Source organism: Dipodomys ordii, unplaced genomic scaffold, assembly GCF_000151885.1.
Source record: "Dipodomys ordii isolate 6190 unplaced genomic scaffold, Dord_2.0 Scaffold21, whole genome shotgun sequence".
NCBI lineage: Eukaryota > Metazoa > Chordata > Mammalia > Rodentia > Heteromyidae > Dipodomys > Dipodomys ordii.
This window is the reverse complement of record NW_012267237.1, coordinates 4771447-4788297: the sequence shown is the minus strand read 5'-3', so window position 1 is coordinate 4788297 and position 16851 is coordinate 4771447. Positions and strand designations below refer to the sequence as shown.

Below are 16851 nucleotides of genomic sequence, written 5' to 3'. Positions count from 1 at the left end.
TTCCACATGACTGCACTGGGGAAAAAGCAAACAGAACTGAACCACTTCAGAGGCTGAGAGGCCTCTTTTCTTTTTCTCTCTTTTTTTTATTCTCCCCCATTTTGAAAAAAAAAAAAGAAAGATGTTTGCAAATTGATGTCCTATTTTTATCAGAAAACATACTTGTATACACACTGGGTGCTTGAAATCCTTTCAGATAACAGGACAATGCAAGTCTTGTCTTCCTGGAGCAATGCTTCGGCCTGGTAATTTAACACATCTTCACAATAATTCAGCATGGTCTCCCTGCCTCCGCTGGAACAGAAGTTTCCATTTATCTCTATTCAATGAACTCTTCATAGGAGGAAAGTGCATAAAACTAGAGTCAGAGGCAAGCAGGACTCGGCTCTCTTATCTACAAGTGAGCACTTCTGACCAGTTGCCAGTAAGTGGATGAGCACCAGCCATGTTGACCATGTTGGTGACAAAAATTCCCCTCAACTTCTGCCTTCTGCATGGCATTTCCCTCTCTTAAAATCATCTTAGGAAACAGATCCTCAGTCAGTAATTATCAATTGAGATGGATTTATTTGATCTGATTAAAAATTTGCTGAGATGTCATTTAAAAGCATGGCCTTTGTAGTTATTTTTTTGAAGTTATTTTTTTTTAAGCACCGAGTAACAAAGAATCACTGGACCTAGGAAGCAAGAAGTAGCACCTTCTTCCATCACTGGGACAGTAATGCAAACTAGCTGAGGCTACCCTCTGTCTTTCCACACCCATGTGAGAAAGAGAAGTTATATTTTCTTTTGTTCATCAGTATGGATTTACTTTAACACAGCATTCACACAACAAGAATGCTTTTAATTCCTGACTAACAGGGAGGCTCATAAACTAACTCCCTGCCACACAGTTCCCTCCAGGCAGAGTGGGTAAAAAGAAGGTGGGCATCAAGAGAGGTCTCGGGTTGAAGCGAGGACAGTGGACACTAGGGTGGTGAGTCACGGGCTGGTGCCTGCCCCCACTACAGGGCCGGACAGTGTATTCTCTAGTGAAACAAAATCTTAGGAGTCAACCTCCAGAAGGGGTCCTGAAGACCTAAACACCACTTCAAATGAATGTGATTCTATTCTGAACCCATCTGGTAACAGATCAGGTAAAGATGACACCCTCTGGGTGGTCATAATCCACTGTGATTCATGTTCTTTCTTTTTTGTTGGTTGTAGGGATTGAACTCTGGGCCTGGGCGCTGTCCCTCAGCTCTTCAGCTCAAAACTAGTGCTCTACCACTTGAGCCACAGCACCATGTCTGGTTTTCTGGTGGTTTATTGGAGATAAGAGTCTTATGGACTTTCCAGTCTGAGCAGGCTTTGAACTGTGATCCTCAGATCTCACCTCCTGAGTAGCTAGGATGACAGGCATAAGCCATGGGCACCCAGGCTTCATGTTCTTCTAAAGGGAAAAGAGACACATAGACAGGGACACGTGGGAGATACCAACAAAGACAGGCAGAGACTAGAGCAAAACATCTACAACCAAAGAATGTCCAGTCCTTCAGGAACAACCAGAGCCCAGAAGAGTCAGGAAAGGGACTCCTCTAGAACTCACACTGTGATCTCAGGTTTCTGCCTCCAGAGCTGAACGACCATGCATTTCTGCTATTCTAATAGGGAACACAATTTCCCATGGTACTTGGTGATGGGTGCACTAGAACCCCAAGCAGCAGGTAACCACGGAGCCAACTCTGCACACAGAACAAGAGACACAGGCACATTCTCTAACTCCAGCTCTTTTGCTCCTCCTCTCCTGGACCAACTGAATAGCACCACAGCAGGTCTCACACCATGGGTCAGCTTGATGGAGACTTCCCATGGGACTAATGCTAAGACAGCTAGCGCTGTCCCTATTCTGTCCCTGTCTTCTGTCTTAATGCACCGGGCAGAGGAAGGGCAGATGTGTTTCACAAGCGTGGTGACCACATTCTTAAAAGTAAAATTATCCCATTGCCATCAGGACAGAGGAATCTCCTTCTGTGCTCTTGTGCTGACTGCTAGTTCATAACAGTTCAAGAGTTCTTAAGCCAAAGCAACTAGAGCATGCCATCTAAGCCTCGTGTCTGTTCTCGCAATGGGATATTGAGGCTTAACCAGAAGTCATTGCACAAAGCTGTAGGTGAGGGGGAAAGATGGCCATGTAAAATGAAAACGCTACCACCAAACAGCTGGATCCAAGAATCCTGCAAATCCATTGCCCAGGCATTAATGAGAGACTTGATACTATCCACAAGACATGTTCTAAAATCCTTGCAGCCATCACTCTAAAGAAATCCAATTCAAGATCAGCTTGGAAATAGAAATGTCCATAGACACAGGGATAGCTAATAATATAATACCAAGTAATTTGGCCAACAAGTTCAACACCTGAGAAAAATTGGCCCCAAGAAAATGGACACAAAATGAGTATGAAATAGGCATGTTTCAGATGCTTTGGTAGGTTTTCCAAATCAGGGAGAGAGCATCAGAAATAATGGTGTGTTATACAATCAAAAGACAGGTAAAAATAGAATAAGCTGGTACAAACAACAGAAACACTTGGAGATGAAGAAACATGGCCACCCATTAATGAACACATCAAACAAGCAGCTGCCCGGATGCCCAGGACAGAATTTTCCTGGGATAAGAAAAGCATCTCATCTCTGCCCAGAGGGAATTCACGCTCCAGCAAAGAGGACAGCCAGCAAACAGAGCAGGGTGTGCGCAAACGGATCGGAGGTGCTACAAATAACCCTAAGTACTGCAGAAAACCTCAAGAAGGGTACAGGCGGTGTCTCCTGGGGTAGCCTGTGGACACCATGCTGTTCAGAAAAAGACATACAACATGTAGAAAAAGAACATTCCAGAAAGAGGGGGAGGTCTTATCCTAATGAATCAATTCTACGATTATTAGCAATAATGATAAAGTAAATACCATATTGTTGATGAAACTTAAATGTCCCATTAAGGGGAACCATCTTAATGACACTTGCCCTTCCTTATTCACCTTGTGCTAAAAGTCCTAGACAATAAATTAGAAAATGTGCTACTCGGCTATGAATGAAAAAAGGATTTCAAAGGGAGAAAATCATGTCTGGCAATTAGCAGATGACAGCGGTCACTGTAGAAAATAAGCTGAGACTCTCAGACAAACTAATAGCTTTAACAAGAGTCCGCAAAGACCACAGAGTAGAGATCAACATAGAAAACAATATTGTTCTTACGTATCAATATTAACCAATTAGACAAAAAATTGTAAAATTTCCGTTAATAAAGAAAAAATCAGGCATCTAAGAACAAATGTCAAAAATACTGCTAATTTTATAAAGAAGGAGAAGTCTTAGAAACATACAAAACATCACTATATCATTCAGTAGAAAGACTTAACATAAAAGACAGCAAGATGTCCGGTGATTTTTTTTTAATTGTGAAAATACAGTACAGAGGGGTTATAATTACATGGGCAAGATAATGAGTACATTTCTTATCAAGCATTGTTGCCTCCTCCTTTGTTTCCCCTTCCCTTCCCTTCCCATCTCCCATCTCCCTACCCCTCTTACCCCCACAAAGTTGTAAAGTTCGTTTTTCGACATAACGACTTGGACATCTCATTGTTGCTATGGGTCCACCTGTATCCCTATTTAAACGGTTTGTTTCTTCCCTTCCCCTGCACAAATTATACCAACATCAAATACAATGAAAGCAGGGGTTATACCATGGGGGAGGGTGATTTTTTTAAGAGTATCTTTTTAAAAGCTCCTGGGCTTTAAATATCTTTCAAATCAAAAATTCTGATATCAATCCAGATATTGAATATCACTGATTATTCAATCCATATGGAAAAGCAAGCTTAGAACTCAAAGCGGGAGAAACGCGGCCCACCTGAGAGGATTCATTCTAATAAACAAGAAACAGAAAGTGTCACTGGGGCAGGGAGGCCTTGGGGTCATGGTATGGAGAACTGCTCTTCTGTCCCTCCTGCTCTTGTGTTCCCTGTGCTCTGGGGGTGAGGACCAGGGAGTGCCCTTGAGCCACTTGAACCCCAGTGGGGGGCCAGGCACGCCAGGGTCCAAGGCACACAGAGAGGCAGGCACGGAGGACAGGGGAGCTGGCTAGGCCCGGGAGCTCATGGTCAACTCTCTAAGGAACTCTCTAAGGACAGCGGTGAAGTGCACTGGAGCCACTTTCAGCTTCCTGCACCCAACATCACAGCACCATGTCACATCCAGAAGAAGCTGAGACCCAGAAACTAGAATGGGCCTGGCAGATGTCCCAAGAGCAGGGACTGATTAAAAACTCATCTGCAGGCCCTTCCGTCTGCAGGTTCCTTCCAACCAAGACACACCCCACGCCTCGTCCCTGCTGTGCACGTGAACCTTCCTCTATTCCCATCTGAGCCTCTGCAGCAAGGACACCAGCTAGTCTCCTCTCCCTGTGGCTCTTCTTCTGTCTGCTCCTGGATCCTGTGATCCTGTTTGTCTCTCCTCCCCCAGTTCTTGATGGCCTCACCAACACTGGCAGGGCCCCCTGGGCTGCTCCATTGATTAGCTCACTCCCTGAATGGCACAAACGCCTTTGGCTGTGGTTACAAGCTGGCAGAGAACAGCTCATCTACTGTCTCCAGCCCAGACCTGCGACCTACACCATCTGCCATTCTCTCAAGCCACCAGACGGGCAGGGCAGGGGTGACCACCCACGGGGCAGCGGATCAGCAACATGAGGGAAAACGGACTGGTGGATCACAATCTCTGAAAGACATGATGCCAGCACAGGTAGGCATTTGCAAAGCTAAGCGCCTTACCAAGAGCAAAATAACCCATAGGTCCTGACCAGAAAGCAAAGCCATCTTCCCTGGATGTGATCTCATTGACAAGATTCTGCCAAGCACTGGGGAGACGATCAGAGTCGAGAAAGAATGTAGGAGCCCCAACCATCTGGCAGGGTTAGGGGCACACAGGGTGCTGGGCTGCAAGACGGAAGGCAAGAGCAGACCAGGCGATAGCTCCATAGTCCAACCATCACAGTCAGCAGGACCAGACCGGCTCCATGCTGCTGGCAGGACTGGTAACATACCACGGCCACTGGGGGACTTCGGCCACCCAGCAGGTCTGCAATGACTATATCAAAAAGAACTGCTTCTCTGTTCTTGGCTTATTTTACTGTCATTTGGATGAGAGGAATATGATTCAGTGATTTTTATTTTTGCCCACACTCTGACCACAGATGTTAATAAAAATAATAATAATCAATTATACATTCTACAATTGCTCAAATAGGTTCTAAACATTCCACCTTCTGAAAACACAAGTAGGCAAGCTTCTTAACATGTTCGTTAGCTTGAGATGACCTTCTTACAAAATATAGCTGTATCGAGACATATTTTTATCCCATAAAGATATACAGTTATACCAAGCATCCTGGTTCATGTCCATAAGCCTAGTTCAGTTACCAGGAGCATCTAGACACAAAGGATCATGGTGCCTATGCTGCACACACCTGCAGCCCAGATATGCAAAGTTCAAGTTCAGGTTAGCCCAGGAAAAAATTGAGAGCCTGTTCAAAGACTAGCTAAAGCCAAAAGTCCTAGAAGTGTGGCACAGGTAGTAGAGCACATACCTGGCAAGCCCAAGTCCCGGAGTTCAAGCCCCAGGAACACCAAAGCATGCATATATGTTTGCATATATATGTATATATTCATATATAGATAGTACAGATATAGTTTTTTTTTAATGATGAACAAATGCACCATTTCTAGATTTTTAAAAAAAATTGTTCTTGATCTCCTCTTTAGTGTCTAAGGCCAAGTTTACAGAAGTAAGTATGGCAGGAGTCAAGGCCCACCCAGGAAACACACCAACATGCTCTGTCCTTACCTGGTCCCACGGAGAGACGGTGGCCCCAAAGCCCATGAACAGGTAACCCATGGCGACCAGGCAGATCCAGATCACCAGGGAGAACACACGCAGCAGCTTCTTAAACACGGACTCAATGCACACGAGGATGAATATGGCAAAGAAGATGGCCAGGGCAGTTGGAACTGTTATTAAAAATGCCACGTGGTCTTCCACCGCCTGAGGAAAGAGAAACAAAACATGGTGAGGTGAGACCCAGAGCCGTCTTGACAGCAAGGGTGTGCATATGCTGTGACAACACTGCCCACGGCCACCCAGATGGACGCACACTGGGTTTAAGCTTCTCACACGTAGAAGAGTTTGAGCTTTCAAATGGCTACGTTTTACATTAAATAGCTGTTTTTCTAGGTAGTTGTTGCCTACTTAAAGTAGGTAAAACACCCTCACGTACACATTTGCCCTGAGACATGGAGAGATGAATGAACGTTAGACAGTTATACAGATATGCATCTGAGATGAATGAATGCAAGATCAATGAGTGAATGCCAGGAAAAAAATAATAACATTGCCAAATTTACTGCCTGAACCAGAGGATCATAAATACCTTGGCCTCGGGAAATAAGTCTTCAAATGTATTTAAAATGTTTTATTCAAAAATTTTTTCAACTACCTCCATTTCTGAAATGATGAGCTTTTATTTTAATGCATGGCAATTAGCGTTTTAACGGGATCACAGGTTAATAGAAGAGGGTCAGAGAATACTAAATATAGACATCTGGGGAGCGGGAAGTGCTTAGAAGAGTACCACTCTGACTACCTTGCTTCCTCCTCTCATAGCTCCAGAAGCAAACAGAAAATGGGCAGTTCTGATTAGCCTCTGTCTAGGGCATTTTTCTTTTTTTCTTTTTTTTATTTTTTTGGGTCCAGTTGTGGGGCCTGAACTCTTTGCCTGGTTGCTGTCCCTCAGCTCTTCAGCTCAAGGCTAGCACTCTACCACTTGAGCCACAGCGCCACTTCCGGTTTTTTCCTTTTGCCTAAGGGGGGCTGAGGAATCGAACCCAGGCCTCATGCATTGCAAGGCAAACGCTCTACCACTGAGCCACCTTCCCAGCCCCTCCAGTGCATTTTTCTAAGTTCATTTTCTTATATTTCTGACTATTTTCTATTTGCTTCTTTCCAGCCACACACATGCACACACACACACACACACACACACACACACACACACACAATTTCAGACCCACATAAGGTCCACACTATGCCACAGATAATCGTGTTGCCTCTAGCCACCCATGCTAGGGCTGGGAAGTCGCTTCTGTGATGCCTTAAACCAGGGTCTTGCTATGGTCAGCATCACTCAGGGGTGAAACACAGCTGAAAGTCCTTTAATCCTCATCTAAGATATACAACACAGTTTTCAATTAAAAAGTCTCACATAAAGCCGGGCTCCAGTAGCTCATGCCTGTAATCCTAGCGACTCAGGAGGCTGGGATCTGAGGATTGCGGTTTGAAGCCAGGGCAGGAAAGTCCATGAGACTCTTATCTCCAATAAGCTTCTCAAAAGGGCTGGAAGTGGTGCTGTGGTTCAAGTGGTCGAGTGCTAACCTTGAGCAAAAGAAGTTCAAGTACAGCACCCAAACCCAGAGTTCATGTGCCAGGACAGGCAAAAAACAAAAGAAAAAGAAAAATGAAAGAAAAAGAATCTCAGAACCATACAAGCTTCCATTGAGGTTTTGGATCTAAGTACTGAGTACTAAGCTCTGGGACTCATGGAGCAGCTGTCAAATAGTATAGCCAGATGCTCCCTAAGCTTTACCATCACACTAGCAGCTCGAACTTCACACTAGAGGTGGCTCTATCCAAATGCCAAGCTGACCACCGGAAGGCCACCCACAACCCACAGGGGGCCAGCTTACCAGGGAGGAGAAAGAACTGGATGTAGACGCCCTCCAAGGAACTTCATCTGCTTTTCTCTTTCTCTTAATACAATGTTACATATTGTATTATCTATCTATTGTAAGGTAAATCCAGCCACCAGTGAAGCCACATGTTGAGAGGTCAAATTGGGAGTCAAATTGGACAGTCGATGTCTGTAGGTGGACTATTGTCAAAAAGATGTGTAGCCCTGCGAGTACACTTAACATTGTTAGAAAACTGAGCTATGAAAGCCAGAGAGTAAAGAAAGAGCAGAAACATTACCGACAAGCCGGATCAGCTTCAACGAGGGGCTGATGTGGGGCGCCAGGCTGGCTGGAGGACAGCCAGGGGACACAGAGACAGGAGACGTGTGGCGTTCCCGGCATCATGGTGAGTGGGCCGGTCTGGGCCTCAACAGGGTCAGGTCAGGGTGCAGGGTCACAGGAAATGCGAGAGCCTCTCAAGCTCAAGTCACAGCATATGTCCAGTAACCCATCATGTAAGTCACCACTCCTGCTTCTAGGAATTCAGGCACACCATCACCCAGGAGTGGAACTTCCCCTTCCTCCACCATGGAGACCAGATGGCACCAGTTAAGCCCATTTCCCTATTTACTGTGTGGCCAAGATGGCGCCGGTTAGACCCAGCATCCCCACTTCACTCTCTATATCTGCATTACAATTTTATGAGGGAGGCCTCATGTTAACCTCCTATGAAAGCAGAGAAACTGCACACAGGGAGGGCTGAAAGGGATGGTGGGCTAGCACAGAGACAGCCAGAGTCTGAAAGGCAGGTACTCAGCCCTCCTGTCAGGAAGCAGGCATTAGCTCAAGCGAGGCAGAGTTGCCTTTACCTGGGCAGAAGAGCAAGCGTTCCCAAAACTGGCAGGACACCAGACACTGCATGAGATCCCTTTCTTTCCCTCTACCACTACTGTCACCAGGAGCATGTCCTTAAGTCATTACTGTTAGCCTGAGACACTTCTGACTGTCACTGCAAAAGGCTAGGTCAGATACCACCAGCCCCACATAGCCTACATCATCAGACTTGCAGTGGACAGCAAGCTGATCTCACACAAATCTTCCCCAATAACTAGGCAGAAGGCCAGCTTAATATTTTTCCAGTAGGACTTTTCACTTAGATGATGAATCTAGTAGAAGAGAGAACAATATCAAATTCATGGGATCTTACATCTCCAGAAAGACTAAAAAACTCAAAATAAGCATTAGTTAACTGTGGGGGAAAAAAGATTGTCACCTATCCTTCTAGTAAGTGTGGACCAGTGTGGTCCCATAGGAGCTTCTTCCACAGCCCCCTAGGAGAGCACCTGTAAACATGACACTCAAGGTCTTGGTGGATACAGCATATAAGATTGGATGTTGTTGTTGACTAAACTATCTACTCTCCCTTTTAAAAAATATTTTTTACGGTAAAGATACTGTACAGAGGGGTTACAGTTACATGAGTAAGGTAGTGACTATATTTCCTATTGAGCATAGGAAATGCACATAGTTTTGCCCCTACTATCCCTTCCCTCCCTTCCTCTCCCCTCACCAAGTTGTAAAGTTTTTTTAGTGTCATGTACATCTCATTATTACAATGGGTCAACCTGTATCCTTGTTTCAGCATTTTGTTATTTCCCTTCCTCTCCCCAAATTAGAAAAATGTATATAGAGGGCACTAGAATCAAATACAGTGACAACAGGGAAATAACCTACAAAAGAATCAAAAAAATCACATAGTACATTAAAACAACAGCGACAAAGAAAAAAAAAACCTCTATGTTCCCATCTTGGGGTTCATTTCACTTAGCATCATCTTATATAGCTTTTGACATTTTCTGCTTGTCTGGTAAGATTATCCTAAACGTATACTAGTTATTGCAAATAAGGGAAGCCATGGGACCTATGTTTCTTTGCCACTCTCCCTTTATAATTAACATTTATTTAGTTATTGTCATAGTGTGGCTTGAACTCAGGGCTTCCAGCTAGTGCTTGACTTGCTTGCTCAGGGCTGATGCTAGCTCTCTATCACTTGAGTCAGGCCTCCAGCTTGGCATTTTGCTGGCTATTTGGAGATGGAGTCCCTCAGACCTTTCTGCTTAGGCTGGCTTTTAATGATAATCTCTAATCTCAGCCTGCTGAGTTGCTAGATTACAGGCATGAACCACTGAAATTTTTATAAATATCAGATCGCTGAGAAATCACTTGTCTAGGTTGCAAGGTACCTTCTCCATTTGTCCCAAGACACAGTCCCTAGTTCCCACAATTCCCTTAGACATCCACAAAGTATTTTATTTAAAAAAAGAGGAGGGAAAAACAAGCACTAACTTTTAGAGCCAATATTTATGATTATACACGTCGTTACAGTAACCCAGTTGCCAACTATAATTCTTTGTATGTTTTCAGTACCTAAGCCAAAATGAGGATGCTGCGTGGCTCGGTGCACCCTTGCGGCCAAGCAGGTGGACAGCCTCAGGTTTACCCCGTATTCCGGCAGAGCAGAGCTGCTTCCCGGGAAGACTCATCGTGTGGATAAGCCAAAGTCCTTCACGGGGCAACTGCACTGGTCAGTCAGCTGCTGCTCACGATGCTGTCACCTCACCGTTCCACCAATGCAGGGAAGAGGGCAGCCTCTGACTGCTGGGTCATCTGCCTTTGAGCTTCAGCTCTGGATGAGGCTTAATATAGATTCCACAAATTAGAACTTTTTATATGGTGCCTCAGACGAGCATTTATTAAAAAATGTGCATGCTTATAAGCTACATCCTCCTTCAACCTTGCTGTGTTCACATGCCTAAGTGCACTGCCTCAATCTCTCCCTGTCCCCAGCAGATAGAAGACAAGGAAGCCACAGAGCCACAGCCCTCGGCTGTGTTCTGAGAGGGCTGAATTTTCAAACTTCAGGGTATAAAATAGAATCACTTACAACAGCAAACTAAAATACCAAAAACATCATCAATTTACATGGAGCATTTCTAGGTGTACCTCTCCCTCCTTCCTTTGTAGAAAAAAAAAGTTACCATGAAATCCAAACTAAATGGAATTTTCTAAGTAAGTGCCTTTAGTGGTACTAAAATGCTTTGAAGTGCCTTTTAAAAGGCAAAAAGAAAATACCATATAATACATAGTCAATGAAGTATACCGCACAGCCTTCTACAAAGGGCATTTTCCGCACAGTGCCATCCCGCGTAATGAAAACGAGTTTCTGTCGCTCTCTTTGAACATGTTATCTTTTCATTTCTGCTGCCTTTTCTGGTCATTTTGCATGGCTTCTAATTGCCAGGCCTATTAAATTCCCATCGCTTTTATTTATCCTATGCAATGCCTTTGTCTCTTAGAGGCTGCTGGGGAGAGCAACCGTTTATCTTATTTTCACTCCTAGCCATGTACACGTTTCATTTTTGTTGAATGTACTACTTTTCATTTCCAGAGCAAAGGAGAGGCTAATGGAAAATAATGCTTCTCTATTAAAAAATATTTTAGTATAATGCTTTGAAGCCAGACTGAAGGTCACGCCCTGCTGTCTAACCCAGGTGAAAAGGAGTCTCCCCCAGCCACCTCCCTCCTCCCAGTTTTTGGTCCAGAGCTCTATACCTGCTAAGGTAGGTAGGCAGCCACCATGTCCTGAGATTTAGATACTGATTGAATAAGATCTCACCTTCAGTCTGTGATTCTACTATTTCTGCTTCTGTGCGGCTTGGATGGGCAGGCAGGCGCTGCTGTGCCAACGTGCCTTCTTTATTGCTGGAGAAGAAAAACCACACATATCTTGCGGGGTTCACCTTGAGCCATGATTTTTCAATCTCCATCACCTGAGTAGCTAGAATTACAGGTGTGAGCCACTGTACCCATTTCCCACATCACCTTTGTTTTCATATACTGACCAGGACTAAGTATGGGTGCTGGGTATTTAGTAACACCACAGACATAATACAAATGAAAGTGATCATTGGAAAAATGGAATCTGTATTGAGTTGTCATCTCTACTTGACAAAAGTAATATGTAGAGATAGGTATTTTCTCACACACACACACACACACACACACACACACACACACACACACACACACACATGAAGATTGTTTTCATTATTACCCACATAGTTATCCTATAGTTTACCATGAAGCATAAAATGAATGCATAGCAAGTATAATAATTTTGGACACATAACAACCCAATAATAGAGTTTCAAGTATACAAAATTAAACTAGTCTACTAAGAATGGAAGATCTCAGTACCCACCTCTAGGTACTAACACATCAAGCACACAAACACGAATGCAAAAAAAAATAAACAAAAAGATGGGCAAAAGACGAATATTATGATTATCCAACTTGGCCTAACTGACAAGTACAGAATTCCACATCCAGGGGACAGTGTTCTTCCTGGGTTTGCCTGGAGCATTTACAAAACTCCAGTATGTAGCAGGGGTGTGGCTCAATGTCAGATCACTTGCCAAGTCTGCACGAGGCCTTTGGTTTGATTGCAAGCCCTAAGGGAAAAAATACATCATACCTCAGGCAACTTGCAAAAAGAGTCAAAGAACCAGTGATGAAGTCCATGTATTTTTTTATGACAGTCACTCTGGCCCCAGCCCTATGCCAACCTACCTGCAACCACAGGACACAAGCAAAGACACCACCATGTCTGGAGAGCGGGTGTGTCTTCCCCTCTGGCTCCATGCAAAGCAGTTCAGGCTCGCCTGATAAATGACAGGAGACACCCCGCCTGGTGAGCTGTCACCCTGCCAAAGAGCCAGGGCCAAAGAGCTAGGCCCCGCTGAACTTCAGCATCAACCACCAGACAGGTAAATGAGCAGGCCCTACAGATGCCAGCCTCATGAGAACCAGCAGCAGAGAGGAGGGTCCTATGACAATCTTGCTCCAACTACAGATGCAGGGAGGAAATGAAAGATACTAATGTTTTAAGTCATCAAGCATTGGGTGGTTTTTAAAGCAACAAAAGACTATTAGAACACCTACTCTGGCCAGCGAGAAAATGAATGGAAAGCAACATGTCCCTTCTGTCTATGAGATGTGCATTGTCAGTATCAAGACACAGACATGTTCTCCCTCCCTGGCGTAGCGAGTGAGGAAGGGGTGAGTTCTGCACTGTCCCTTCCCTCGTCCAGGATCCCCAACGGGTGACCTGAGACATCTGCTCACTCATACCTCCTAGGTACCCGAGCAAAACAGAAAAGTTGGTTGTATTAAGGCACTCAGATTTCACAGGAAGGGGTTTGTGTGTGTGTGTGTGTGTGTGTGTGTGTGTGTGTGTGTGTCCATATCATGATCTAATGTGTCCTGACTAAAGTAACAGAAGGTCATAAAGAATGGAAATTAATCAAATATGTTATAGGATAAAGAAGTAAGGTTTATACTTCTGATAAGATTAAATACAAAAAATGAGAAGATAAGTAAAGGTCAAGTTACAGATAAAAACCAATGGTGGAATATCTGTAAAACACCAGAATGAGAATAGTGTTTTCAAGGTACATCCTAGTAAATTTGAAAATTTGGATGAAATACAAAAAAAAATCCTGGAGAGAAATACTTTAATGAAACTGACTCAAGAAATAAAATTAGAAATACTACATGGTCCTATGACTGCCAAAGGTAGTCGATCTCCCCCATAGAAGGTAAGGGGCCTTTGGCTGGGTAGGCAAATCACGTCGTCTTTACAACACTGTAAAAACACCTTCTCAGGAAATGAAAACACAGGCCTGGGAACACAGGCTGCTAACAATTGAAAGGTTTAGGCAAGAAAGATCACCGGCCTGAACTACACAATGCTACAAGCAAAACAAATAAGAAAACTCAGTATTTGTCAATGACACAGTATTCCGTGTAGGATACCTACGAGAATACTTAGTTGTGTTAACTGTAATAAAATGGGATGTGATGATGAGTTACTTGAAGATGAGATGAATATCCAAAATTCAATTATATTACTTTAGATGAGCAGAAAACAATAAAATCTTAATTTGTAAAACATCACATACTCTAAGCAATAGCTACAAAATACGTTTTTAGACTGAGGAGCAAGAAGAGGATATAGAAAACTATAAAACTTTAGTGAAATCTTAGAGAAAGAAAAATGTAATATCCAAAGTTAATTGTCATAAATGAATCAGTAGCTTCAACATGACAGTAAGAAACTCTCAGTAGTTTATAGATACAGATTGATATAAACTGGTTATAAAGTTTATATTGAAGAACAGAAGGTTAAGAAGGCCCAAGGACCTGGGCACTGGGCTCACACCTGTAATCCCATCCACTCGGGAGACGAAGAGCTGAGGATCATGGTTCCAGTCCATTCCCAGCAAAGACAGTTTGTGAAACTTAACTCTTACCAATCATCACAAAGCTTAAAGTGGAGATGTGGCTCAGGTGGTAGAGCACCGGCCTTGCGGGGGAAAATAAGGCTAATAGACAGTGTCTAGCCCCTAAGTTCAAGCCAAGTGCCAGCACATATGCACACATGCACACGCGTGTGTGTGCACACACACATATACACACATACACACTCACACAGAATGTCCAAGATACTTTTAGTAAAACTGAATAAAGCACTCTTTCTGCCCAATATGTAGTACAAAGCTTTAGTATTGCGGTGTGTATGTTTGCAGGGTTAAAAACAAAAACGGAAAAGACAGCCAAAGGAGCAGGTCAGCTCTTGGCAAATCACATGGGCAAAATTTTGACGTGAGAGATGTGGGGAACAGCAATGCAATGTCTTGGTGTATATGAGAAGAAAATCCATGTGGATGGTGTGAATCTGCCCTTCACACCCCATAGACAGCCTTCCTCCCGTCAGCCCTGGGTGGTTCACACTGGGACAATCCCACTGTAAAAGGAAAATGTCACAAGCAGCAAATGCACAGGCAACCTAACCTATGGATCACCTTAACAGAGCACAGGATGCTGGGAGCCTGGGCCACGTCCCCCCCATCCCCCTTCACCACCCCCCTCCCATGACACAGGGCTGCCCGCCCCTCCCCCCCCAGGACCCTGGTGTCACCGCCCATCCTGCTGACTGGAAGAGAAGTACAGCTTCTACAGCACAGGGCTCACTTCCACCCTTCACCAAGTCAGCAGGTCCCAATCAAACATTATTCCCTTCGGTGTGCTTACATGTGTGTTTATGACACATATGTGTGCTTGCATGTGTTTATGATAAAATGAACAAAATAGGAAGCAATTGCAACATGAAGTTTACAACAGAAGGGACCCAGGAGAATAGGATGGGGGTGAGTGGGCAGCACGGAGTCGCTGGGTATAACCCAGCTCGTGTGTATAACCTGTGCTCATGGCTAGCTGCTTTCACACGAGTAAGGAAGCTAGATTAGATCAAGGAGCGCCACGCTCAAGAATTCAGGACTCACTCAATGGTTAATCCCACGCTCACACCTCAACTCCAGTCATGAAAAGCATGCATGTTGCGTGATGGAATGAATGCAAGTCCCCGATGGGAAAGGATTAGACATCGGTTTGCCATCTGCAGAGGTGTGTTAAGGTCTCTTCATTATCTGTGTTGCTTGTATCCAGGTGATTTCTAGTGCATTTTTCAACATCTACAGCTTTCATTAGTTTCTGATAAACATACATCTAAAATTTCCCTTTAAGAAGTCTACAGTCCCCCACTAGCTTGAAATTTTCATTTGGCTCTTTATCCTTAATAAAGGAAACTAAACACCATACCACAACTAGATCTTGGGGCAAAGCTGGCATCTGTGAGCATGTGTGTGCACTGGCCTGTCCAGCGGTGCCAAATGGTGAGCAAGGCACTGGCCTGAGCACATGTCCCTGATCTGACCGGCCGCCCTCTTCGCTGGGAACTCTGTGGGGACATGGACCCCAGACTGGCCTTACTCTAAGGATTCTCCCAGGGAACACTGACCGTTGGAGAAAGCTTCAGAATGTCAACATTCTAAAAAGAAACTATATACTCTCAGTCTACATGTGCCAATTGCAATCAATTATTTACTTAATATACTTTTCTCAAATCATTCAAAAGTCTCCATTTCAAGCACCTCCGCTGTCAAAAGTGACCACTGGACTGGGATATAATTTGCCTTATGTGTTGTTGTGACTGCACTCCAGGCTCTCTATTTCTCATTCTCTATCTCTCTCTCCCCCTTTCTTCCTTCTTCCTTCCTTTCTTTCCTCCTTCCCTCCCTCCTTCCCTGCCTCAACTCAGTTGTTCTGGAACTCTAGGGAGAGTCAGAGGGCTGGCTGGCCAGGCGGCTCGGCTGTGTGTGTTGGTTTCTCTGGTGGAGGTTTTTTCTCGTGTTCTCTCATCTGAGTCTGATGCTGGACACAGAAGCACACGGGGAAGTTATTTTAACAAAAGACAGAGTAAGAAGAATTAATTGTAACATTGCCGGAACTGTTTTATTGATGAATTTTTGCTCCAAGTCTCTTCCTATTCCCTTCCTTGTGCTTTTACTGTAGCCTATACAAAGAGGGCTTTGAATTAGCACAGGCCTAATTCATGTGCCAAGCACACGTAGGGACCCAACAACCTTTCCTCTCAACCAGGCACACCTGGCAGAGGCCAGCCAGAGCAACCAGGTGTGTGGACACGTGCCCCCACATGGAAAACATCTCCTTATTAGTTTGGGTAAGTTTATCTAAAAGTACTCAAAACCAACAAAATGTTAAAGTATGCTGGGCTATATGATTGAAATATAGGAAGAAATTTAGTGCTAGGGAATACTAAACTTTCAATTAAAGCACCCATGTTTCTTCCTGTCTTGGCTTTCCTTTTAACAAATCAAAGTTCTATGCGTGGTAATCACATGCGCAGAATCACATCTTCTGCTCTTTCACAACCAGAATTAATTACTTACAGTATTTATTTTGTTTTTGGTCTGACACGGGGATGTCTATAAAAGCCCTTGACAAGGATATCTGTCTGTAGTATAAATAAAAACAACTGACACTTACTTTGCTTCATACATAGTATGTGCTTAGTATTGTGTTAAATACTCATACAATCTAGCTTACATAATTCCCAACTATGATCCAGGAGCCTGATTCTGTCGTTTCTTCACTCATGGCAAGAA

The 16851-nt window shown here is 44.0% G+C and overlaps 1 protein-coding gene across 1 annotated transcript in view; it reads right to left on the bottom strand.

Annotated features, from left to right (window-relative positions):
* The window catches only part of Adcy2 (adenylate cyclase 2 (brain)), a 319852-nt gene extending 313770 nt beyond the window's left edge, over positions 1-6082 (bottom strand). The window contains exon 1 of the mRNA XM_013013878.1: positions 5886-6082. Coding sequence (XP_012869332.1) covers positions 5886-5936 — 51 coding nt within the window. The 5' untranslated portion in view covers positions 5937-6082. The remainder of the gene's footprint in view (positions 1-5885) is intronic.
* Positions 6083-16851: the final 10769 nt, after the last annotated feature.